At 46.0% G+C, this 27,246-nt stretch overlaps 1 protein-coding gene across 4 annotated transcripts in view; it reads left to right on the plus strand.

Moving 5' to 3' along the window:
- Positions 1–27,246, plus strand: part of KIAA0319L (KIAA0319 like) — a 67,939-nt gene that overhangs the window by 35,283 nt on the left and 5,410 nt on the right. For all 4 annotated transcript variants that reach the window (XM_030218430.1, XM_030218429.1, XM_030218432.1 and 1 more), the window contains exons 5-18: positions 1,573–1,674; positions 5,180–5,277; positions 6,997–7,084; positions 9,115–9,207; positions 9,928–10,060; positions 15,741–15,963; positions 16,533–16,656; positions 18,092–18,224; positions 18,908–19,056; positions 20,867–21,018; positions 22,029–22,167; positions 23,146–23,305; positions 24,409–24,551; positions 26,467–26,589. In XM_030218430.1, coding sequence (XP_030074290.1) covers positions 1,573–1,674; positions 5,180–5,277; positions 6,997–7,084; positions 9,115–9,207; positions 9,928–10,060; positions 15,741–15,963; positions 16,533–16,656; positions 18,092–18,224; positions 18,908–19,056; positions 20,867–21,018; positions 22,029–22,167; positions 23,146–23,305; positions 24,409–24,551; positions 26,467–26,589 — 1,860 coding nt within the window. The remainder of the gene's footprint in view (positions 1–1,572; positions 1,675–5,179; positions 5,278–6,996; positions 7,085–9,114; positions 9,208–9,927; positions 10,061–15,740; positions 15,964–16,532; positions 16,657–18,091; positions 18,225–18,907; positions 19,057–20,866; positions 21,019–22,028; positions 22,168–23,145; positions 23,306–24,408; positions 24,552–26,466; positions 26,590–27,246) is intronic.

The following is a 27,246-nucleotide window of genomic DNA, read 5'->3' on the forward strand; positions in this document are numbered from 1 at the left end:
ATGTAAGGCTCGTCTCTGATTCGCTGGCACTGTGTGCTGAGAGGTTGCCACATGCACGCGCTAGTAGGTCAGATGACCTTTGATGCTTGTGCCTGTGTCAGAGCTGAGGACTGTGCATCAGCCCAGGAGCAGAGAGGGTTAATGGAAGACTTTCTACATCTGCGCTGTTAAAGCAAAGAAGAGGAGGAGGTGGCACTCAAAGAACTTGGTAGTTAAGGGGCCGATGGGAACCCTGCAGGAATTGCTTCCATCCCCATGGGAGCCCCGCGAACCCTGTTCCCGTGCAGGTCTTACTATGGCGTTCCCTCTGTCTCCACTTGCTGGTAGATGGACATAACCCCATAAGTCTCTGGATTGATCTGTTGAGACTAATGGAAAGAAAATGATCAGGTAAGAACTAATTTTTCCTTTCAGTTTAAAAAGTGTGTGTGTGTGTGTGTGTATATATACATACACACGTACAGAGAGATAATGATAATATGAAAGTAAAATTGTAAATGAAGTGCTCTGCCCCAATCTGATTTTCACTAGCGTGGGTTGCTTTGCGCTAGGAGAGGAGGGGATGTTTGACTCAGTTGTGTATTTCTCTTCCCCTGTCATTCTTGTAACATAGTAACATAGTAGATGACGGCAGAAAAAGACCTGCACGGTCCATCCAGTCTGCCCAACAAGATAACTCATATTTGCTGCTTTTTGTGTATACCCTACTTTGATTTGTACCTGTGCTCTTCAGGGTACAGACCGTATAAGTCTGCCCAGCACTATCCTCACCTCCAACCACCAGCCCCTCCTCCCAACCACCGGCTCTGGCACAGACTGTATAAGTCTGCCCAGCACTATCCCCGCCTCCCAACCACCAGCCTCTCCTCCCAACCACCGGCTCTGGCACAGATCGTATAAGTCTGCCCAGCACTATCCTCACCTCCCAACCACCAGCCCTGCCTCCCAACCACTGGCTCTGGCACAGACCGTACAAGTCTGTCCAGCACTATCCCCGCCTCCCAACCACCAGTCCCGCTGTCCGCCACCGTCTCTGGCACAGACCGTACAAGTCTGTCCAGTACTATCCTCACCTCCCAACCACTGGCTCTGGCACAGACCGTACAAGTCTGTCCAGCACTATCCCTGCCTCCCAACCACCAGTCCCACTGCCCACCACCGGCTCTGGCACAGACCGTATAAGTCTGCCCAGCACTATCCCCGCCTCCCAACCACCAGCCCCGCCTCCCGATCTTGACTAAGCTCCTGTAGATCCATTCCTTCGGCACAGGATTCCTTTATGCTTATCCCACGCATGTTTGAATTCCGTTACCATTTTCATTTCCACCACCTCCCGCGGGAGGGCATTCCAAGCATCCACTACTCTCTCCGTGAAAATACTCACTTGTGAAATACCTCGGCCAGCTCTGGAGCAGATATTCAGTCCTGAGTTCGTCCTCCTTTATGCTGCCCTGTAATAGCACATCCTAAAACGTACGTGTTAAGCCTTCATCAGCAGGGATCTTGCAGTAATTAACCCACTGCTGCTTCTGTGTCCTGAGTGTTGCTGTCTCTTTTTGCTCTTCCTTCCAGCTGTAAAGGAGCTGGTGGTGTCTGCAGGTGACAGCGTCCAGGTCACCTTGCCCAAGAATGCGGTCCAGTTAAATGCGTTTGTGCTGCCAGAGCCACCAGAAGGTAAGAAGCTGCTAAGAAGATAACACAGGAAATTCTAGTGATATAGATATAAAAGACACAGACCGATTTTTCATTGTTGTGTCCCAAAATTCTCTTTGGCTGTGATTGGAAATATTGTACTTATTATAAAAACGAGTTTTAGTTGTATTCTTGTAAAAGTTATTATTACTTTCCCAGCCTTGGAAAGATTGTCGGTAGATAAGGAGCATTACGCACTGTGCTGTCACAGGCCTTCCCACCCCATCACTACAGGTTCCTTTATATATCTGTCCTACCTCCACTCTACGCCTTTTAAAATATATCTGTGAGGACAGCCTCTGACACCCTTTTTATTTATTTATTTGAATTTTGGATCACAAGTAGCAGCAGTGGGATTTGAACCAGCCACCTCTAGATTGCAAGACCAGTGCTCTAACCACTATGTCACTCTGCCATTCCTCCACGTTTGGTTTTCAGATGTACACACACTGTTCTGTTCTGATTGGCCTGCCTGTAGAACTAGCCGGTGCTAAGAGGTATGTTCACCATCATGGTCATCCCAGGGATCTCTGATGACCTAGGCAAACCTTCGACCATGTGCCCAACCCCACCCCCAATAGTCCAGCATCTACCCTTTCCCCGCCACCATTGCTGTCACCCTATCTCCATCCTCTGAGCTTGAGCCTACATTGAAAGCGAGGCTGTGGAGTAAAGAGTCGGAAGCAATTTTGGGTGGAGTCTGAGTTGGTAAAAATATAGCGACGACGAATCCAGCTTCAAAATGTGAAAAAAAGCATTATAATGTCTGGTAAATGTATCACTTCTATATACCTGTCTTTGTTCTGGATCTATGTTATATTTATCAGTATTTTAGATCCAGAACAAAAATGTAAAGCCTAATATCAGTTGGAGTTGAAGGTTTGATGTACTGACGCCACAGGCCTAGTTGAAAGTAAAACGCAGAATCTATCTGGATCCCCAGTAACTTAATTTCATCTGTAAGGGGAATCTGAACTCCTAAATTTGGGAGGTAATTGAGATATACAGTATGAGGCATTCCCTACCCACAATGTGTTCGTCTTACCTGGATTTATTTTCACGTCCAGAGAACAAGACCAAGCAAATAAGTAATCCTATATAATAATTTGCACCTCCAACGTTCCATTGCTGTCTGGCTGCCTGGGTTCGTAACATCTCATGACGTCAGCCAGCCTCCAGCGTTCCATTCCCCCTCACTGCCCCGCCCTCACGTCAAAACGTAATGACGTCAGAGGGCAGAAGTGAGAGGGATGGGAACGCTGGAGGCGAGCTGACATCAGGATGTTACCAACGGAAGGGAAGCCAGCCAGGCCAGCCAGAAAACGATGAGGTACTACTACAAATCATTTCTATAGCTCTACCAGTCATACGCAGCGCTTCACAATTGAACATGAATAAAAGACAGTCCCTGCTCAAAAGAGCTTACAATCTAAAGGTACAAAGGACGAGAGAATCACGGCATATCAAGGGGAGAGCAGAGCAGAATCGATGGATGGGATGGGAGGAGAGGACAGGAGAGAAGAGAATCGCGGGACACGGATGGGAGGGCAGGGAAGAAGAGAATCACTGGACCTGGAGGGGAGAGGAGGGCAGGGCAGGGGAGAAGAGAATCGCTGGACCTGGAGGGGAGGGCAGGGCAGGGGAGAGACAAAAAATCGCTTACAAGAGAGCCTTTCTAGGGCCCGTTTCATTGTTGAGGAAACGGGCTGAGTTCCCCTAGTAAATAAATAAGTTAAATTCTTATTGAAGTTTGAAATATGGCTTAAAAGGACTAATTACAAATTTTAGGCACTGGTATCTCTAAAGTATTATTCTAGAGATCCATTCTGACTGTTGAAACATAAATCTACGCTTAAATGCATCCTTTATAAAATGAGCCTCCTTTTTACCAACTTTACCATAGACGCCCGTTTCTAAAATAGCCAGTTTTTGTTGGCAGATCCTTTTATAAAGTCTCAACAGCTTAGTTTTTGAGACTCTGTGGATTTGGCATGGAGCCCGTGAAAATACCTGGTCTGTTTGTGGTTGTATCGGGGCAGATTGTATCCGAAGCTGAACCTAGGCTGAGAAGGCTTTAGTTCATTTTAAAAGTGAAAAACAGAGAAGGGAAGGTAGGCAGAGTATGAGAGTGTGAGCTTATTTCCTGCAACAAGGTATTATATAAGGATCCATAGGGCTGCTTTAATATGGGGAGGGTGAATAGTGGAGTTCTGCAGTGATCTGTACTGGGACCGGTGCTATTTAACATATTTATAAATAATCTGGAAATTGGAACGACAAGTGAGGTGATTAAGTTTGCAGATGACACAAAACTATTCAAGGTTGTCAAAACACATGCGGATTGTGAAAAATTGCGGGAAGACCTTAGGAAACTGGAAGACTGGGTATCCAAATGGCAGATGAAATTTAATGTAGACAAATGCAAAGTGATGCACATTGGAAAGAATAATCCAAATCATAGTTACTTGATGCTAGGGACCACTTTAGGAGTCAGCAGTTGAGAAAAAGATCTAGATGTCATTGTAGATAATATGTAAGTACATAAGTAATGCCACACTGGGAAAAGACCAAGGGTCCATCGAGCCCAGCATCCTGTCCACGACAGCGGCCAATCCAGGCCAAGGGCACCTGGCGAGCTTCCCAAACGTACAAACATTCTATACAATCAAGCCATTGTGACATCACTAATGAGGTTGGCTCTTATTGGTGGAATGAGCCACTATGACATCACAATAGGTTAAATCACTGCTCTATGTAATAAAAGTGAGCCAAGTAGAGGACATAAGTACATAAGTAATGCCACACTGGGAAAAGACCAAGGGTCCATCGAGCCCAGCATCCTGTCCACGACAGCGGCCAATCCAGGCCAAGGGCACCTGGCGAGCTTCCCAAACGTACAAACATTCTATACATGTTATTCCTGGAATTGTGGATTTTTCCCAAGTCCATTTAGTAGTGGTTTATGGACTTGTTCTTTAGGAAACCTTCTAACCCCTTTTTAAACTCTGCCAAGCTAACCGCCTTCACCACGTTCTCCGGCAACAAATTCCAGAGTTTAATTATGCGTTGGGCGAAGAAACATTTTCTCCGATTTGTTTTAAATTTGCTACACTGTAGTTTCATCGCATGCCCCCTAGTCCTAGTATTTTTGGAAAGCGTGAACAGACGCTTCACATCCACCTGTTCCACTCCACTCATTATTTTATATACCTCTATATCATGTCTCCCCCCAGCCATCTCTTTCCAAGCTGAAAAGCCCTAGCCTCCTTAGTCTTTCTTCATAGGGAAGTTGTCCCATCCCCGCTATCTTCTGCCCAGTGTGTGCAGCAGCAGCCAGAAAAGCAAACAGGATGCTAGGAATTATTAGGAAAGGGATGCAAAATAAGACCAAAAATATTATAATGTCTTTGTATCACTCCCCCCCCCCCCCCCCCAGCAAGGAACGTTTGCAATAGAAGCTGTTTGCAATGTTTTTTCTTTCTCCTAGGGACGTCGTACACATTTGACTGGAGGCTGATCACACACCCCAAGGATTATAGTGGAGAGATGGAAGGGAAACACTCGCAGGGGCTGAAACTGTCCAAGGTAAGCCACGTGTATGCATCCCCAGCCTGCCTTCATTCTCTTCAGGAAGCACAAATCTGTAAAGAAGACAGCATAAGTGTGTCAGCTCTCAGTGTCCACCACAAAATGAAAAATTCAAAACCCATTAGTACTAAAGGGATGCACTCAGCAGTTAGAGCAGCAGACCATGGCCTGAACCTGTAAAAGGAGAAAATTTCACAGAGGGTAGTCTTTGAGGTTGGGGCTTATAAAGGAGCGACTGCCCCAGACCTTGTGCTTTAGGGGACCTGTGCTTCTGCAGTAGCCACACCCCCAGCATCGTAATGGAGGTAGAGCTATGCACATCGGGACCCTGCTGTGCCCCAGAACCCATAAGATCTACCTTGATCTCACGAGAAGCTTTTTAGGAAGAGAGACACACCAGGCTCTTACAACATGGAGTATCTAAACTCTGCTCTTGAGTAAGTAGAAGACATCCAAACCATAAATTCTCTCGGCTATTATATTGTCCCAGTGGCGTAGCCACAAAGCTAGTTTTGGGTGGGCATGAAATTTTCGCTGCACCCGTGCTCTCCCCCTGCAAACTCAAAATACAAATACCTGAGCTGGCAGGAATTCCTGAGCCTTTCTAGCTGAAAACCTTCTCCAAGCAAATTAGCCAATGGCAGTGCCCCCAAGCCACTGCTGCTGGTCCCCCAGCATACTCGGTTTTTGAGCATGCATGAGAACTGAGCATGCTCCAGGGAGGAGGCACCGTTGGCCGTGGTGGTGGCTCATGAACATTGCCGTCGGCTGCCCAGAATGGAAAGGTTCTGGCCAGGAAGAGGTCTTCAGCTGGCAGAGCTTCTGGGTCCACAGCAGCCACAGTAAGAGTACACCGATTTTTGGGTGCGCCTGAACCCAGGGTGGGTTCCCTGCTCACCCAGACTCAACCATGGCTACACCACATTACTTCAGAATTGCTGATTTAAACCCTTCCCACCTACATGTCAGGGAACGTGTCCCTTCTCTATCTCCGTAGGCAGCGGACAGAAGATGGAAATCAAGTGCAAATTACTAATACTACTACTACTACTATTAAACATTTCTATAGCGCTACTAGACTTATGCAGCGCTGTACAAATTAACATGAAAAGACAGTCCCTGCTCAACAGAGCTTACAATCTAAATTGGACAGACGAACAGACAGCTAGGGGGTGGGGAAATTGCAGTGGTAGGGGTGATAAGTGAGGGTGTTGAGTAAGAGAGTCATGGTTAGGAGTCGAAAGCAGTAGCAAAGAGGTGGGCTTTAAGCCTAGACTTGAAGACAGCCAGAGACTGAGCCTGACGTACTGGCTCAGGGAGTCTATTCCAAGCATAGGGAGCAGCGAAATAGAAGGAATGGAGCCGGGAGTTAGCAGTGGGGGAGAAGGGGGACGACAGGAGACATTTACCCAGCGAACGGAGTTCACGGGGAGGAGTGTACTACTACTACTATTTAGCATTTCTATAGCGCTACAAGGCGTACGCAGCGCTGCACAAACATAGAAGAAAGACAGTCCCTGCTCAAAGAGCTTACAATCTAGTAGACAAAAAATAAAGTAATCAAATCAATTAATGTGAACGGGAAGGAAGAGAGGAGGGTAGGTGGAGGCGAGTGGTTACAAGTCAAAAGCAATGTTAAAGAGGTGGGCAAATGTCTCTGATTTTGTCCCCCTCGGATGTCCTCTTTAACCTGTCATTTTTTTGTTCTCTTCAAAGCTAACTCTTGGCCTGTATGAATTCAAAGTGATAGTTGATGGAGAAAATGCACACGGAGAGGGGTATGTGAACGTGACAGTTAATCCAGGTATGTAGAACAGTTTTGATATTTTAACCTTTTTGTGGACTTTGTGATGATGATACCACCTTTCTGAGGTTACGGGCAAAGCAGTTTACATATATTTTATGCAGGTATTTTCTCTGCCCCTCGTGGGCTCACATTCTAGGTTTTTGTACCTGGTGCAACGGAGGGTCACAAGGAGCTGCAGTGGGAATAGAACCCAGTTCCCCAGGTTCTCAGTTCACTGCATTAACTGTTAGGCTATGCCTAGGATAACCTCTACAATTTCTCATTTTCTGAAAGAAATAATGCCTTTCTTAGGTTACTTGTGCAAATGAAAATTATTTTAGAATATATGGGCCTGATATTCGAACGATTTAGCCAGCTGCTGACTGGTTAAATCGCTTGGTCTGGGCTAGCCACTGATGTTTAGGAGCACTTAACCGGCCGAACTCAAAGCCGGCTATGTTGGGGGCATTCCGGGGACAGAGTCAGCGCTTGGCCTCTTAAGTGCTGAAATTCAGGTTTAGCACATAAATGGGACGCATAAAATTCTGTGGTAACCCACGGCCGCTTAAGTGTTGAATATCGACAAGTGGCTAAGTCTTAACCTACTTCAAAATAACGGGATATTCAAAGCCAAAGCCTGTATAAGTTCCGTCTTTGAATATCCAGGAATAGCATCGTCGGCAGCAAGCAAAACATGTACCGCTGACGACTGAATATTGGACCTTATATCACTGTTTTGTATTATTTCCCCCCCCAACTACCATTTCATGGGCCAGATGTACAAATGAGCTTCCCCAATTTGTATCAATGTGGCAAATACTAAATATATCTGTCTCCCCCAGTGAGCCAATGGGAAAAATTCTAAATACTCCTGTTTCCTCTACCCCCCCCCCCCCCCCCCCCCCCCCCCCCCCCGGAGCCAGTCAGGTGGAAGCTCTATAATGCGTTCATTGGTGAAGGACATCCGCATAATTTGTAACAAATGCTAAGTTCACAACATGGGCAATAAACACGTTGAGTCAGACCAAGGTCCATCAAGGCCTGTCTTTGACAATGACTTATCCAGGTCACAAATACCCAGCAGATCCCAAAAAGTACATCTGTTTCTCATTGCTCGTTGCCATTGATAAGCAATGGCTCGCCCAATTTACCTGGCTAATCATTTTTTCTAGGCTTTCCTCCAACCCCTCCTTGACCACACTGTAGAGCAACAGATTTCACAGCTTCATTATGTGCTGTGTGAAAGAAATAGCTGATTTCTTTTCAACCTGCTGGTCATTAGTTTCATAGAGTGCCCTCTTGCTTTTGTACTGTTTGAAGGGTTAAACAGCCATTTCCTATTTAACTGTTCCACCCACTCATGTATCCCCTCTCGGTCATCTTTTGCCCGAGCTGAAGAACCCTAACCTGTTGAACCTTCCTTCGTAAGGGAGGTGTTCCATCCCCTTTGTTAGTTCTGACAATGATGATGAACGTGGCTTAGTCATTATGACCCACAGCGAAGTGAGCGATGGGTGGCAAAAGATCTTTAATATACCGCTTTAAGCGCAATCTCACGACGTTCTGTTCCACTTGAGTTTATGTTGGGAAGACTGCTTTTGACGTTACTTGACCCCTGACCAATGAGCTGAAACACGGTCCGTATCAGATCTTTTCTGCTGACTTCACTGTGTGTTGTTTGCGGTTCAGTATTTTGCGGATCGTGTTTGCCTTGGTTCTTGGGTGCCGTTAGTCATTATGACTACATGACCCAGGCGGTCTTGGTACCGTTTAATTGGGACAGTTTCTGATTTATTTAAATGCACTGATTTCCTTTATTTTGTGTTGCATCTTTGTCATGTCCTACTTGAGTTTGTTGTATCATGGATGTGACCTCGGCAGATCCCAAGCAGCTGTGAAAATGGATGCAGCGTTAACACTGTAGCCAGGAATCTGCGGCCAGTCGGCTTATGTCCTTGCAGAATTTCATTTTCTCATGTGCTGCATGTCTTAGTGTAACTCTTTTGCCTATTGGTGCTTTATTTTATTGTTCTCTCCCTCTCCCCTAGAGCCTCGTGTGAACCAGCCGCCGGTTGCCGTCGTGTCCCCACGATACCAGGAGATCTCCCTACCAACTACCTCCACAGTCATCGATGGCAGTCGTGAGTCTGTTCTGTTCTGGTAGCAGTGACCCCCCCCCCCCCCTTCACTAGAGCACAGGCCCTCTTTAAAAGGAGATTGTAGTTTCTGATTGTGACGGACTGCCTTAAGTTCTGCAGATATTAAGCTCTGGGGACAAGCTCTCAGTTCATAATAAATACAATTTTTTTTTTAATTGTTGTAATTGGGGGACCTCTCATAAAGCAGTTTGATTGTTGGGTTCTGCCATCCACTATTTGTTCTGTGAGATTTATCCTAACAAAGGGCAAACAGGCAAAATTAAGTTTACAAAGCAGCAATGTATCTGCAGTTCACAGAGATGCCTGGAAGGGCCTCTTATCACGTGTTCAGGCACCTTCTGGGCTCACACAGAAATGTGATTCATTTCCCCTAAAGAGACCGTTCCAGGATTCCTGGGGACCATCGGATCCAGAGGGTCCTCTTCATGCTGCCCACCTCTGATTAATAATTTGGGGTGATGCAAAGAAAAAAAAATGCACGGCTTCCCTAAACTTCTAGTGCTATGACTTGGTTCTGCTTATCTGGTCTCCTGCAGGTCACACTGTGTCCCCTTGGCCAGTTAATAATATAGGTATCAGAAGAAAATCAAAGAGAAATGATAGGCTGGGGGGGAGGGGTAGCACCTCTGTGCTTAGAGGAAGCTGGGTGAGAAATTTGCCCCTTGCTGCTCAGTAATGTATGTTCTTTCTTACTGGCCTCAGAAAGTACCGACGATGACAGAATTGTCAGCTATCACTGGGAAGAACTGAAGGGACCTCTCAGAGAAGAGAAGGTGTCTGCCGATACTGCCATATTGACGCTTACCAACTTGGTACCAGGCAGCTATATGTTCAGGTGAATAACAGGTGGATGGCCGGGCTGGGCTGATGGCAGGTATGGTTGTTTTGGGACTTCTTGGGGGGGTTCCTGTTCCTTTGGGCTTCCAACTCGGTCTCAACTGGCTTCTAGTGAGCTATGGTACCAGGAGCCTTTGATCCCAACTGCCTGGGAATTTATCTCTTACATTATCTGCCCTCCCAACGTGTTATTTCATCCAGTCATTGCAGCCACAGTCCTTCAGCCAGGGGCCAAGCACCAGGCCTCATTCACAAGCCATCCAAATGCGGACCTGAGATCTGTCCACTGAATGCTCATCGTTGCATGATGACTACAACTTTTCCCCAAGGTTTGCCAAATCTGCCTCTGCAGTACCCTCTGCTCCAGCGGGCCTGAGAAGCAGACGTATTGACCTGGAGATCAAACCCAGTCCCTCTGCATGACAGCACACAGCACTGCTGCTGAGCCACCAGGCTGACCCCTGGCCCTTCCTTGTTCATGTTGGATTATTTGTAGTAAATAATTAGCAGATTTTAGTACACACAGCTTCAGCTTTAGAAATGTTAATTTCTTTCTTCATCTCTCTCTCATTCACCCCTGAATAATTCACTGCTGAGTCACTTTAAAGTTGAAGTAACAAAACATCTGTTTACTCACAGTTTGTAGTTAGATTATAATCAGACAGGCTTATATATACATATTACTATACATTTGTCTTATCAGCTCTTTCCATGTGCTTAGATGGTAATGGATGCTCACACCACCATAGATCCTCTCAGGTTAGGAGAGATCATGAGCTCCATGTGCTCCATGTGCTGCATCTAACCCCCACAGGAAGTTGCATAGCTGTGTGACCTCTCTAAGTAATTCACATCAGAGGTCACAGAGTAATCACAGAGAAATAATAGGTGACAGGCAATGCATGTAAAATACAATTACATTCCAACAAACCCCTTCTCATGCATAACTGTCATGCAATTATTTATTCATACAAAGTCCAAGCTTTATACGCAGATTCACAAAATGTTCTCTGGGTAACGGTTTGGTCATGATGTCAGCTGTCATCTCACTGGTGTGACAATAGTGTAGACTGATGACCCCTTCTTTCGCCAACTCTCGCACGTTGTGGTATTTCGTTGCGATGTGCTTGGTGCGTGACTGAACCTTGTCATTCTGTGACAGTCGGATGCAGCTCTGATTATCTTCCATTATCTGGATTGGTCTCTTTTCAGCTATTCCGAAATCCAGCAAAAGTTTTTCAATCCACATCAGTTCTCTGCACGCTTCCGATACGGCCACGTATTCAGCTTCTGTAGAAGACAAACTCACAATACTTTGTTTATGACTGGCCCATGAAATTTGTACATTTCCATACATAAACACATATCCACTTGTGGATTTATAATCAGAATGATCCCCTGCCCAATCTGAATCACAGTAACATATTAGTTTTGGATTACTATTGGCTGAAATCTTTAATTTACAATCAATGGTACCCTTTAAATACCTTACCATCCTTTTAACTGCAGTCCAATCTGATTTGGTAGGTGAGCTGACCCTTCTGCTCAAAATTCCTACTGCATTTGCTATATCAGCCCTGTATGTGGTAGCTAGATATAAAAGCTTACCTATGGCTGATCTATATTGGATGTTATCTGGTAAAGGTTCTCTTACTGTTTCATCCTTCAGAAAATCAGTGATCATGGGAGTGCTTACAACTTGGGCATCTTGCATACCTAAACTTTCAATAAGCTCGTTTATTTTCTGCTTCTGGCTTAGAAGATAAGAACCATCATTTTGTTTCTCAATTTCTATACCAAGATAGTATGACACATTACCCAGTTCTTTTATCTCAACATTGAGGTTTAAACACTTTACAATGTCCTTGTACTCTTGCTCACTTTTGCTTGCAATGAGCAGATCATCAACAAAAGCTAAAATGTATGCATATTGTCCATTTGTGCACCTAGTGTACAAACATTTATCTGCTTCACCTTGCTTAAATCCTAAATTTGTCAATATTTCATGCAATTTATCATTCCAACATTTTGCACTTTGCTTTAATCCATAAAGACCTTTGTTTAATTTACACACTAGCTGTCTTTGTTTTGTATTTATGAAACCTGTTGGCTGTTCCATGTACAAGTCTTCAGTTATATCTCCGTGAAGAAACGCTGTTTTCACATCAATGTGTTTGACTTGCATGCCTTTTGAGACTGCAATGCTCAGAAGTGTTCTGATTGTCGTGTGTTTCACTACAGGTGCAAACACTTCATCAAAATCTTCTCCATATTTTTGAAGATATCCCTTTGCCACTAATCTGGCTTTATACCTTTCCACTTTTCCTTGTGCATTCCTTTTTAACTTGAATACCCATTTGCATCCTATAGCTTTCTTGCCAGGAGGTAATTTTGTAAGAATCCAAGTATTATTTTTATCCAATGCATCAATTTCTTCTTGTGCAGCTTTATGCCATTCAGCAGCTTCTTCTGCTGGCATTTTCTCAATCTCATCCCATGTTAAGGGCTCTTGAGCTTCTGCTGACTTTGTTAGGTAAGACAGTCTTGGGGGTGGAACACCTTTGTTTTCCCTGGATGAGCGTCTGACAACAGGTTGGTCTGACCTTTCCGCATCCTCTAAATCTGAGAGTACTTCTCCAATTGATTCCCCTTCTCCAACTGTACTGTCTTCTTCAATGATCCTTTCTGTGTCTGCTTCCTCTGCCTGTTCCTCGTTAGATACAGATGAGTTGCTTTCAGACATCTGCCTTGGTATGGCATTTATATACACTGGCATGTCTATTATGGTTCTAGTTTCATATTCTGGATGATAAGGCTCATCTGGGATAATCCAGCCTTTATCAACCCTTTTGTTTTCATCAAAATATGTAACATGTCTTATGCCAACAATGCCAGTTTTCAGATTCAAAATTCTATATCCTTTGTGTCCTGGAGTATAGCCAACTAAAATGCCCCTTTCTGTTGTGGAATCCAGCTTATGCCTTCTTTGCTTTGGTACATGAGCATATGCTGTACTTCCAAATGTTCTTATGTGTGACAGGTTTGGCTTCCTACCATGCCATGTCTCATGTGGTGTGCGCTCAGCGCCTTTAGTTGGCATTCTGTTTTGTAGGTACACTGCTGTGAGAATGGCTTCCCCCCATAGTCTTTTAGGGAGATTGCTATCTGACAGCATACATCTGGTCATTTCCACAAGTGACCTAAATTTTCTCTCTGCAACAGAATTTTGCTCTGGTGTATAAGCTACTGTTGTGATATGCTGAATACCTTCTTGTTCTAGAAATGTGCGCATGCTTTGTGAAGTGAACTCACCACCATTGTCGGTCTGAAGAACCTTTGGTTTTCTTTCAAATTTATTGCTCACCATGGCTACGTATTTCTTCAGCATGTCTGTGACTTGACTTTTCTCTTTCAGCAAATAGGCCACACAATATCTAGAGAAATCATCCAAGAATATTAGCACAAATCTGTTATTTCCCAATGATGGGATATTAAACGGTCCACATAAGTCACTGTGTATTAAGTCCAGCACTTTATTACTCCTATTTCCTGTGTATGCAGGAAATGAGGGTCTCACACCTTTTTGAGTAACACAGTCTATGCATTTCTCCATTTTACCAGCATCTGCACTTATCTGAATGCCGGTGGCCAGTTGCTTACTGTAAAGATCCTGGATCACCTTAGAATCACGATGTCCCAGGCGGCGGTGCCAGATTTCCAGACTACATTTACCATCATTCTTCCTTACTTGCGCCAGATGTGAGGCTTCACCTGAAATGCTCAGTTTATAAACATCATTATGCATAAAAGCTTCAGCATACACTTCATCATTTTTAGAGATTGTGCACTTACTGTTTTCAAAATGAATCACAAATCCCTTCTTATCTAATGTAGATACACTAAGCATATTGCAAACTGCTTGGGGAATATACAAGACATCACTTACAGGAATTTCTTTAACTTCATTAGACACTTTGCATTTTAAGAATCCAATACCTTTTGCTTGGATCTTAGCAGTCCCTGCGTTTGCAGTTTTAAGAATTCCTTCTTCTGGACACATTTCCTGAAAGAAATCCTTACAATTGGTTAAATGGCATGTGCTCCCTGAATCCAAAATCCAAGTACTTTCATTTGAATTATTATTTACCATAGTCAAAGATTTTTCTGCCATTAGAAAGCCCTTGTGTTTATCTTTGTCCTTCATACATTTCCTGGTTTGAAAATTCTTTAGTTCTATTGGCTTAGGTGAGCTAGAGGGAGTGTTTTGTGTTTCCTTACACCATTTAGATACATGTCCCTCCTTTCCACATGAGTAGCAAATCAGCTTGCCCTTGGGTGGAGTTTTCCCATAGCTCCGCCTTCCTCTGTTCTTTGCCAAGAAATTTGTTTCATTTCTCTCTGACTTGCTTTGAGAACACATCTCCTCAGAATCATTTATTATGCATTCCTGCCTTAGTTTTGATGTTGTCTGTTCAAAAGATTGCCCTTCAATGGCCTCATTTACAGACCTAAAAACATCAAACTTCTTTGATAGTGAGGTAAAAAGAAATGCTCTTTTCAATGCATCACACATGGGAATTCCAGAAAGTTCTAACTTTTGAAATGAAGACATAAGATGCATAATGTGATCATTACATTTACTTTTATCCCTTAATTTGGTTTCATTCAACTCTGCCAACCAAATTGGTTGCTGCTTTGCATATGTAGTTGCATACATAGTTCTCAGTTTATATAAAATGTCCTTTGGTGTATCTTTTCCCTCCACTAATATGGCTTGTTTCTCTGAGAGAGCTTCCAAAAGCATGCACTTCACATAATAGTTTGCATTGTCCCATTCAGCCATATTTTCAGCTGTTCTGTCTTGGTCTAAGCATATATTTAATCCTTTTGCTCGAAGGAGACATATGAATCTTAGTTCCCACTGCTGATAATTAAACTCAGTTAATTTAGGCACCTTGAGAGAATAGAACAATGGTGAATTTCTTCCCTCAGCCATTTTCTTAGCCTTCTGTCTGCTGTGTGGGGGGAGAGAGAGACAGACTGAATCTTTCCTTTAAAACTTAAGAGAAAAATGTGGCCTTTTTTTTTTTTTTTTTTTGCCTGGTAATATTTCTCTTCTTTTTCAATTCCTGGGCCCTGGGCCCATAACCCTTTTGTTGGATTATTTGTAGTAAATAATTAGCAGATTTTAGTACACACAGCTTCAGCTTTAGAAATGTTAATTTCTTTCTTCATCTCTCTCTCATTCACCCCTGAATAATTCACTGCTGAGTCACTTTAAAGTTGAAGTAACAAAACATCTGTTTACTCACAGTTTGCAGTTAGATTATAATCAGACAGGCTTATATATACATATTACTATACATTTGTATTATCAGCTCCTTCCATGTGCTTAGATGGTAATGGATGCTCACACCACCATAGATCCTCTCAGGTTAGGAGAGATCATGAGCTCCATGTGCTCCATGTGCTGCATCTGCTGCATCTGCTGCATCTAACCCCCACAGGAAGTTGCATAGCTGTGTGACCTCTCTAAGTAATTCACATCAGAGGTCACAGAGTAATCACAGAGAAATAATAGGTGACAGGCAATGCATGTAAAATACAATTACATTCCAACAGTTCATACTTCAGCTGGACACATGGCTGTACCTCACATCCTCTCACCCTGTTTTCAGCCTGACTGTAGTGGACTCTGATGGTGCCAGCAACTCCACTACAGCAAACCTGACAGTGATCAAGGCAGTCGACTACCCTCCCGTGGCCAACGCTGGTGCCAATCAAGTGATCACCCTGCCCCAGAACTCCACAGTCCTGTATGGTAACCAGAGCACCGATGACCATGGAATCGTCAGCTACGAGTGGTCCCTCAGCAGCAAAGGGAAGGTGGTGGAAATGCAGGTAAGGGAAACTTGGGGTGTAATCCGCAAATTCTGCTAATGTTCTATTCAAAGTTTTGATGTTTGCTACGTTCAGAAGCTCAGTTGCACACGTGAACACATGCAGTAAGATTAGTATCACATAACCAGGAACTCTTTTGATAAAGCATTTTAGGTTATGAATGAGTCTTTTGTCCTGAGTGCGGTGTGGGAGGTTGTTTTGAGAGGGAGAAGGCAGCACTTTAGCAGGCTTAAGGGAAGAACGGATAAGAGGGAATTCTGTAACCGACAGCTGTATTTACAGTGTATTTACAGTGTCCACTTACCCACGAAAGTGCCAGCAGGGTGCCATTCGTAACGGTGGACATAAAACGCAAGAGGGGAGGAGCATGGGTGGGTCCGACTTAACTTGCAGAGTAGTCTTGCATCAGGCAGCTGCAGTGACGTGATGTCTGTTGCTTGTGTAAGCGAGGCCCACAGATGCCGGGTTACACTGTAACAGAACCTGGGCCTCCAGGTCTCATTACAGAACAGGGAACTGGAGATGCCCAGCTGTAGAACTGCCCCCTAAACGTTTTGCTTTTCTTTAAGGGCGTGAGAACATCCATATTGCAACTTTCAGCCATGCAAGAAGGGGATTACACTTTCCAGTTAACAGTGACAGACTCTGCAGGTCACCAGGCCACTGCGGAGGTGACTGTGATAGTGCAGCCAGGTAAGATGGAAGAAGAGGAGGGCAGCCTAACTGCTCTGTCAAGGCACAGGTGTCCCAGTCTCTTCAGAAGCGGCAGTGTGAGGGATATGTCGAGGACAGAAAAGATCCCATGCAGTATATTGTGCAGAAGGAGAGCTGTATTGACTGTGACTCCCCTGCCCAGAGCCCAGCCATTGAGAAAATACAGCTAACTGTTCTGCCGGGAGGAAACAGAAAGCTTTGTAAGGTGTTGATGCTGTTTTCAGTGTGAACAGTCTTCAGATCGAAGCTTTGATGCATTATAGGGGGTTCTCAACCCAGACATCGGAAAACGCCTAGCAAGTCAGGTTTTCAGGATTCCCACAATGAATGTGCTACTACTACTACCAGAAATCATTTCTACAGCGCTACCAGTCGTACGCAGCGCTTCACAATTGAGCATGAATATGCATGAGATTTCTTTCCTTGCACTACCACTACTGTGTGAAAATCTTTCTTATGCATATTCATTGTGGGTATCCTGAAAACCTGACTGGCTGGCTGTGTCCTCAGGAATTAAACGATATGTAGAGGAACTATGATTACGGAACAACAGTAACAGAGATTTTAACCTGCGGTAAGCATGCATTAGTGCTTGCCACAGCTCGGTAAGAGGGTCCCATAGGTTGTAAAATCGACCAATATTTTCAAAGCCTTGAGTGATGCCACTTTTTTAAAAATGTGTTTTCTGTGTAAATCAGCTGTTTGTGCTACCTGTGCTATTAACTACACGGGCTTTTCCCAATCGTTTACCCATTTAACGCGTAAAAAGTCATGTGACGTCAGATGATGGTGAAAACAACATAGCAGACCCCTCCTCCCCGAACATACATACTTCATCTAAAGCAGGAAAGCAGCAGCGACAGTTGGGCCAGGGTCCTGTTTGGCAGTGGCACTCGCAGACCCCACCAGTTTCACCAGGGGGAGAGGACAGGGTCTGTTTGGCTGTGGCACTCGCAGACCCCAGTACCAGTCTTACTAGGAATCCCAACCAAGGGGGGAGAGCAGGGCCTATGAATGTCCATTGGCTCACAAGCCCCATGCTGACTGCTGCTACTGAACATACTGAAAGTCCAAAGGGAGGGGGGAGAAGCCCCTGTTTGTCTAACCCCCGTCTACTGATGATATGACTGCAAAATCGAACTTCAGAGGTGTGAGACTGCAGTAACATAAGCCAGTAAGAAACATATGCTTTGCATTGAGAGCCCAAAAGCCCCACCATCTGCCCTATTTTACTGCACCTCTCCCCCCCCCCACCCCACCCCCAACTCAGACACACGCTCACACTGTCTCTTGGTGCAGCCCGGAGAAGTACTGCTTAGTGCATAAGAGGAACATGGGGCCTGGAAGCAGCTCAGGAGTTAACAATGGTGCAGGTTTGTTTCCTTACTTCCATCCCCTTTATCTTTTCATCCAGAGAACAACAAGGCTCCCCAGGCAGATGCTGGTCCAGATAAAGAACTGACCCTCCCTGTGGACAGTACCACTCTGGACGGTAGCAAGAGCAGTGATGACCAGAGAATCACCTCCTACCTCTGGGAGAAAAGCCGGTGGGTTCTGCAGCTGCTGGTGATAAATCTTCCCGTCTGGCCTGCATCTGCATTCTGTGCAGCATGACAGAGCAAGGGAGTGCCAATCACTGTTTAGCTAAACTCGGTCCTTTTCTCTCTGTCCTGCAGGGTAAACGTATTATCTCTTCTCTATAAAGCGACTGGGCTGTCATTGTCATGGAACATCTTCCTGGGCTGTTCAGTCACTCAATTTAACAAGAGTTTCCTTTCATTCTGATATTTTCGGGGGGGGGGGGGGGGGGGGGGGGGTTGAGTAGGGTGGAGGAGAGTTTCCCCCCCTCCAATGGGACAATTATCGAGCTTGTAGAGTGGAGGAGTAGCCTAGTGGTTAGTGCAGCGGACTTTGATCCTGGGGAACTGGGTTCGATTCCCACTGCAGCTCCTTGTGACTCTGGGCAAGTCACTTAACCCTCCATTGCCCCAGGTACAAAATAAGTACCTGAATATATGTAAACCGCTTTGAATGTAGTTGCAAAAATACCACAGAAAGGCGGTATATCAAGTCCCATTTCCCTTCCCTTTTAAATTTAATCCTGGTGAGCGTTTGCTTAGGTATGCAGGTAGCATCTCCATGATGCATGAGCTTGTCTGTGCTGAAGGGACTGGGTGTGAAGTGCACACAGGGCCTGTTAATTCTCCTCACTGTTCCTGCGTTTTTGTAGAGGCCCAGATGGAGTAAGGATTGAGAACGCAACAAGCAGTGTGGCGACAGTGACAGGGCTGCAGAGCGGAGTTTACCAGTTTACGCTTACCGTGAAGGATGAGCGGAATCTAGAGAGTCAAAGCTCTGTGAATGTCATCGTGAAAGAAGGTGAGAGAGAGGTGGTCCAGACCTGCAGAGCTGCTGATACGGTTGCCCCTCTGCACTGTGGTCTGCTAGATGGGCGCCATTGGCCCTCTTTGTCCCTAGTTTTAGACACAGCATTGACGAGTACTCATTTGGGGGTCATAGGCTTGCTTTCTACCATGCCCACTACCTTGGGCATGATAGCTGGCTCGCAGAGCACACTTGACTGAAATCACACTGGCAAAGAATGGCATAGGACATTCCAGGAACCTGGTCACCTGGCACCTAAAATTCAGTAAATTTGGGAGGGGGGGGGGACTAAAGAGAGAATACAAAATCTAAAGTAAAAAATAGGCAAAGAGAAGGATTTATTTATTGCCGTTTTGAAGGAATTCACTCAAGGCGGAGTACAGTAAGAATAGATCAAACATGAGCAATAGACATTTACAGCAGTAAAAATATTCAAAAACAATACAAAGTATGGCATGGTATAATATTTACAATGTTAACACAACATTATAATTGATAGCGAAGGGTAAAGCAAAGATGTAACATATAGACAGGTAAGAAAGTAGGAAGAGTTAGAAAGTAAAGTGATTGATTGATTTAAAGAAAGTTGCACATGAGGTCAGAGAAATGGTTAAATATTATCTCAGCTAGGGTAGGAGTGGATGAAATGAAAAAGCCAGTGTAGTAGCAAAAAGACTGAAAAGTGAGAAAAGGTAAAGAAACCATTCTCCCTGGCACCTAAGTTTGCAAATGCATTCCAGGGCTACTCCCTCTACCTAACTTAGAGAAATGGTGTGTTCTCCACAGTTTGCAGCACCTGATATCATACCATAAACCAAGATATTTGCTGTTCAGAATCTGTCTTTCATTTTCTAGTAGTTGCCCAGCTGTTTCTCTCTTCCTCGTTCCTCCCAAACTCTTAGCCAGGCTTAACCATGTCAGGACAGAAGAAAACCATAAAAGAAATCCAATTAAAAGCAGGAACATTAAACAGTCACTCAAGTTGGGGCTTGTTAAGTGGAGATTTGATTTTACTCATTTTTACTTATGAACAACAGAATATCTGCTGTCTGCTTCAGTTTCATTCCTGCACGGAGAGATGGGTTAAATGCAGGTTCAGCAGGGCAGTAGGGCTTTTGCAGCCTGTGTGTGAAGAGGATGACTGGGAGCAGGCAACCGGTGGAGTGGTTACAGACCGGAAAACAAATGGTGGGACTGACCACAGAAATGCTGAACCAAGATGGATAGCCAGATCCTTTATTCAGAAAGGTGAAGAACAGGCCAGGGCCGCCAAGAGACACAGCTGGGCCCAAGGCAGGATTGGACCGCCATGCGCGCCCATACTCGGGCCGCTGCCCCCGTACCTTTCTGTCTGCTCCCTCTCTGTGTCCTCTCCTGCGCTGCTCCTGTCCATGCCGGGAGTCGGTACCCAGATGATTGCATTAACACGATATCGCATTAATGCAATCATCCAGGTCCTGGGCAGCCCACAGGAGAGGACAGACCCGGAAGTAGGCAAGAAGAAGCTTGCTGAGGCCGGGCCCCCTCTTAGAGGCCAAGCCCGGGGAATTCCCCCCCTCAACAGCCCTGGAACAGGCACCTTTTTGAATAAAGACTCTGGCTATTCATCCTGGTTCAGCTTTTCTGTGGTCATTCCCACCATTTGTGTTTTGTTTTCCGTTACTGGTTTTGTGGAAGTAGACTAGTTCCTCCTTGTGTGGTTAGAGACCAGACCTTGGGGCTTGGGGTTTGGAGAGGGAGTAATAATGTTGGGGGCTGGGACAGTCTGTATTAATATCTAAGAGCAATTTATTATGATTATCAGAGATAAACAAGCCTCCGGTTGCAAAGATTGCTGGCAATGTGATGATTATTTTGCCCACAAACACGGCCGAGTTAGATGGGTCGAGGTCTTCTGATGACAAAGGCATCATCAGCTACGTGTGGAGCCGGGATGAGGGGAGTCCTGCGGCAGGGGTGAGTGTTACCATCGAGAACAGGAAACGCAACCAGTCACTGATGTTGGTTCCTTGCTAAAATTACACTAAACGGGAAGAAAGGGCCCTCTGCTTCCTGATTCTTTGACGTTGAAGAATCTTTGAATTAATCCATTGTGGAGTTTTACAAGATTCAGTTTCTGAAAAAGAATATATTTATTTTGCCTCTGTGGCGAAACAGTGGACATATGAATGTGATTTCTTATGTGCTTTATGACACCTATTTTCCCCTCAATGCATTTCCTCTAATTGGCCAGCAGGTGGTGCCTGTTCTATGCTTTAAGGCTGCAGTTGTTTTCCTTTCAGCTTAAGCCCTGAGGGAAAGTAACCTGCAGTGCCATTGGCCAGATACTTTCAAAGTTGGTGCTCTGGGCCCTGATTGCAGAGTTCAAAATCCAGCCAGGAGGAACTGGATTTCCCCCAGACTCAGATAGGGAGTGCAAAGGGTAAACATCTCTGCCCTGAGGCCCTGTTCAAGACCTGTGAGCACTTATTTTCCTGAAACTCCCCAGGTGCTACCCAGGTAGTAACAAAGTGTTTAGATAGCTTTAATACTAATCCTTATTCAGTTACCTGTTATTGCTTGTTGTTTTTCCATCTGTTTTATATCGTTCACTGTTCTACTTTTCAGATAATAAACCCATTAGTTTATTAGCTCTGTTATCCTGGACTGACTAAGAATCTTGGTGATTTGTGTTTTGGGTCTGTGGGTGCTTTCCAGGAGCTGTGGGACCCCTGAGAGTGTGGCCCCAGTGTCCTTAGAAATCACTGGGGAATAACTTGAGAGTGGGAGACTTGCCCAGAGGCAAGTGGGACCCAGACGGTGGGAGGAGGGTGCTAGTGAGGAGCATGTGTGGGTGCTAGGCGTTTCGTGAGAACCTCATAGAGACTTAATTTCTTAGGCTCTGCCCTTTTGTCAAGCCTGTAACAATAAGGGGGTGAGAAGGTTAGTTCTTTCATTCTGACTTAATTATGTACTGAAACCAACAGGAGGTGCTGAACGGTTCAGACCATCACGCTGTGCTTCTCCTCTCTAACCTGGTGGAAGGAATGTACACTTTCCACCTGAAAGTGACTGACGCCAAGGGAGAGAGTGACACTGACAGAGCTACTGTGGAGGTCAAGCCAGGTCAGTTGTCATTTCAAAAGAGTCCTATGCTATAAGCCAGTGCTTCTCAACCCAGCCCCCAGGACACAACCCAGCCAGTTGGATTTTCAGGATATCCACAATGAATTCATATGAGAGAGATTTGCCTGCACTGGATATCCTGAAAACTCAAGTGTCTGGATGTGCCCTGGGAACTGAACCATCACTATAAGTGACTCACCTCACTTTGGCAGCTGTTGGATATGCAGGCATTCCTGTGCTTTTGCATATAATCAGCCCAAAGCACTGGGTAAATAAATGAGGCCTCTGACATTGTTGTCTTTGAATACTCAGCTGTTGTCTGTCTCTAGGCTACTGATATGATTACTTAGCACCTTTTCCTCCAGTGCCTGCTATAAGCATGATTTCTTCCCCCCCCCCCCAGTCTGAGAGTGCTGTTCGCAGAGTCGGCAGGGTTGCGGTTAAGCCGCTGAATTGGGCGGCTTTTCGGAAATGGCTGCGGGGAATTTTTGAATCACGTGGGTTGCGGGGATTTGGGCGGGTTTTCGAGAGGCCGCGGTGCAGGATTGGGTGGGTTTTCGCAGCCGCCGATTGGCCGGTTTTCCCGCTGCCGGGGCTTCTATTGGTCCAATTTGGTCCAATAGAAGCCTTTCAGGGGCGGGGTTGACGTCAGGGGTGACATCAGGGGCGGGGCTAGTGACACAGGAGGCGGGGTTAGTGACTTGGGGGGCGGGGGTTGGCTGCGGGCAGTTTTTGGGCGGGTTTACGGCTGGTTTTGGGCTGGGAAATTTTTTCCCAGCTGGCAACCTTGGCCGTTCGTACCCTGTCCTCCTTTGCCACTTCTAAGCATGACCCCTGCCTCCCCCTGTCTGAGATTGCAGTTTATAACTTATACCCTTTCTTTGTTCTGGTGCCTCCTTTAAGTATGATTTCCACGCCCCCCCCCCCCCCCCCCCCCCCACACCAGAATGCAGTTTATGATTTCTCTGTTCTCTCTAGACCCCAGGAAGAACGACCTCGTGGAGATGGTTTTGAATGTTAACGTGAGCCAGTTGACCGAGAAGCAGAAGGAGATGTTCCTGCGGCAGATTGGGGTCTTGCTGGGGGTTCTGGATTCAGATATCATGGTGCAAAAGATCCAGCCATACACGGAACAGAGGTAAGAGGAGATGCCAAAGGGCATGTGTGGATTTGCTCAGCCTGCGATGTGCTCTATTGGGGCAGGTTCATTTTATTTACGCTTCTGTTTGACTCGAGCATAGTTTAGGTTTGATTCTCACAGTAACGTAATAGATGATGGCAGTTATCCCTGTCCACTTTACTAGGATATAATTGGTTCTCCGGGACAAGCAGAAGTGGGTCAATGTCTGCGTCGGCCCGGGAACCGGCATTTTGCCATAGCAAAACCCAAAAATGTTTGCTAGAGCCTTCTGGCGTGCGTGCAGCGCGCATGCGCGGACTGACTTCCCGCCTGCCACACGTACCGCAGTTTCTCTTTTTCTACGACGAGGTGCTGCAGGTTCCTCCTGTGCTCCTCATTTTGGCCCGGGAAAGAGTCTTCTGTTTTTGTAGCAAATTTTCGCGTCTTTTTGTGTTCTTTTGTTTTGTTTAAAAAAAAAAAAATCTTAGGATTCCTTTAAAAAATAATCCTCAGCTCTTTCCTCCCCCCCCCCCCCCCCCCCCCCCCAATTTTAAATTTTCTTTCTTTTCAACGCGGCCGGTTTTTCTCCTTCTTTTTGTGCCCTTTTTTATTGGCGCACTCGAGTCTTTTGATTTCGCCAGAGCCGTTTTTCCTTCCATGTCATCGAAGACACCCAGCGGCTTCAAACGTTGTACTCGTTGCAACCGGACCATCTCAGGTACCGATACCTGTTCCTGGTGTATCCGATGCCTTGGGCCCGACCACAGCCCAGCTACTTGTGTTCTGTGTCTTCGTACGGACCCAAGTATCTCGAAAAGCCCAACGTTTTGGGGCTTGGTCCGGTCCTTCGGCGTCGGCATCGCTTCACTAGGATATAATTGGCTATTGAATGTCGTCCAAGACGGGTTTGTTTCACCGTCTTGGGTAGGTGAATGTGCGAAGTGCCTTGTTTAGGTCACACTTTCCCTGTACGCTAAGCTCTGTAATCATTGAAGTAGCTCAGGCATAAAGCTGTCTCCATCTTTTCTGCCTTTGCTCAGCTCCACTAATGCTTTGATCCTATTTTTTTACAAAATCCCTCCTCCTCTTCACCTTCCTTCACTTTTGTCTTTTATTTGCAGCACAAAGATGGTCTTCTATGTGCAGAGTCAACCACCCCAACAGGTTCTGAAAGGCCACCGGGTTGCTTGGACCCTCAGAAATGAACTCCATAAGCAACAGAAAGATTTCCTTATCTTCCGGGCACTGGAAATCAACACAGTTAGTGAGTGAACACAAGTCTTGCACACCTGTTCTATGGGGGAGCTGCTGCCCACCATGCTGGGGACGGATCCTATCGTGTTTGGGGTAGGCCATGCTGTGCCATGCTTGCAGCAGCTCCTGCCATGCCACAGAGCTGAGGGGCAACGCTACCCTTAAGGCCAACCTCGTTCCATCGGGACAGCTCTCCCCACCATGTCTGATCACCGTTGCTTGTATTTTCAGCGTTCCGCAAAGTTAAAAACAAAACATCTGTTCAAATTAATCAGAGAGCACCATAAATCAGTAACTTGGGGGGGGTGGGGGCTGCTATGTGTAAGAAGACAGTGGGAGTGATGCTGACAGTATCTATTTGTGTGTTTCTTCTTTTTGTGGACAGGTGCTTTTGAGTTTGCGTGTGGTTTTGTAATAGGACAGATTTGAGACTCCTGTTAATTCTCAATACTGTAAAGATCGCCTAAACCTAAGCGCGAAAATGCCAAGTGCTCAGTACAGATTCTGTTTTGGCCATTGTCTGTGTAATGGTCATCGTAGAACACTAGTGTAAGTCGGCATTTTAGCGCCTAACTTTGGTCTTGAGCTCTTACGCCATGTCAGACCATATACACCAGCCTTTAACTGCTGTTAGTTATGCAGGTAACGGACACTTTTCTATAACCTTACTGCGTAAGTGCAGGGCACGCCCCAACCTGTCCATTCCCCTCCCACATCCTCACATGACCCACCCATGCCCCTCCGACATTCACACCCCCGTACCAGTTATATGCATTTTCTAGAACCCTACTGTGTAAGTGCTGGGCACATCCCCAACCTGCCCACATCCCTCACTCCCAGTTATACACGTAAATGATTAGTTTTCTATTACCTTAGCGCTTAAATGCTGGGCCCCCTCCACATCCTCACCCAACCCACAGGCCCCTCCCACATCTTCTTCTCCTTACAGTGTGTAAGTGCTGGGTATGTCCCGTCCCCCCACCTGCCCCTCCCACATCCACACACTCCTATCAGTTATAACCTTAGTGTGTAAGGGCTGGGCACACCCCCAACCCACCCATGCCCCTCCCATATCCACACACCCCTATTGGTTATAACCTTAGTGTTTAAGGGATGGACATGCCCTCAACCCACCCACGCCCCTCCCACATAACCACTTGACCCAACCATGCTCCTCCTACATCCACACACTCCTAGCAGCTATAACCTTAGTGTGCAAGTGCTGGGCATGCCCCGGCCCACCTATGCTCCTCCCAGATCCACACCCCTTGCCCCACCCATGCCCCTCCCATATACACACATCCCTACCAGTTATAAAGTTATAACCTTAGTGTGTCAGGGCTGGGCACACCCCCCGATCCACCCATGCCCCTCCCACATCCACACCCCTAAGGAGTTGCACTAAGGTTCTAGAATGACGACTAAGGGTAGTTACGTGTCTAACTATGAATTAGAGCCAATTAGAACTTAATTTAACAATTAAGTTATATACGTAACTGCCATTATTCTCCAACCTGCACGCACTTAACGCGAAAATGTGTGTACAAGACAACAGAATTTTAGGGGGTTAGAGCATCTGAAGTCGAGTAGGCACTTTTAAAACTGTACATGAATTAAACAGGTGCTCAGAAACCATAGCGCCAAATTTCATGCGATAGGCCAAGAGCAAGGGACGGATTCAGCACTTATGTCTGTATTTTCTAAAATAAGTCACGACCTGCCTTGGAGCAGCAACTCTCAGGGGTGTTGTTTCTAGGTCACTACTTTCCTTTCCTGCTTAGGATCCCTGTTTATAACGTTACCCTTTCTGTTAGTTTGGGCATCCCCCACTTCCCCTCCCTCTGACTGTCAGCTCTCTGGGATAGGGACAGTGTAAGTTGACATCATAAATGACGGACTATCTGCTTATCTCTTTATGCCTTCAGCCTGCCAGCTGAATTGCTCCGATCATGGCCGCTGTGACTCCTTCACCAAACGCTGTATCTGCGACCCCTTCTGGATGGAGAACATCATCCGAGTGCAGCTGGGGGATGGGGAGTGTAACTGTGGTGCGTTGTCATCTCATTCATCCCGTTTCCATTTTAGAACAGAAATGTGATCCCAGATCGGCTTAAGGACCGCTGAACTTCAAGCACAAGGCAGCTACTGTGGCCATTTGTCATCGGGTAGATTAGAGATTGTAAAGTGGAGATTTCTTTGAGGTTTTTACAAATACGTTTTAAGCAGCCTCAGAACGATGGCTGTTGGAGAAGTAGGGTTACCATTTTGTGTCCTCTGAAAAAGAGGACACATGCCACGCCCCCTTCGGGTCCTCGTTCCGCCCCTATTCCCCCCCCCCCCCCCCGTCACATAGTCCCCTCCCCCCCCTCTCACATACCCCCCCCCCCCCTCACTTACTATCTAGCCCTGGTGGTCTAGTAGCGTCTTCTCTTCGGGGCAGGAAAGAGCCCCCTCTTTCCTGCCCGGAGCGCTGCCTGCCCTTGCCTGCTGCATCCTCCTCGGTCTGGCTGGGGATTCAAAATGGCCACCGAGAGTTGAAGTGGCCTCGCGAGAGTTCAACTCTCGGCGGCCATTTTGAATTCCCAGCCAGACTGAGGAGGATGATAGACAGGGGAGGCAGCGCTCCGGGCAGGAAAGAGGGGGCTCTTTCCTGCCCCGAAGACGTCACTAGACCACCAGGGAACATGGTAGGGGAGGGGACGGGA

This window comes from Microcaecilia unicolor, chromosome 11 (genome assembly GCF_901765095.1).
Source record: "Microcaecilia unicolor chromosome 11, aMicUni1.1, whole genome shotgun sequence".
Classification (NCBI taxonomy): domain Eukaryota; kingdom Metazoa; phylum Chordata; class Amphibia; order Gymnophiona; family Siphonopidae; genus Microcaecilia; species Microcaecilia unicolor.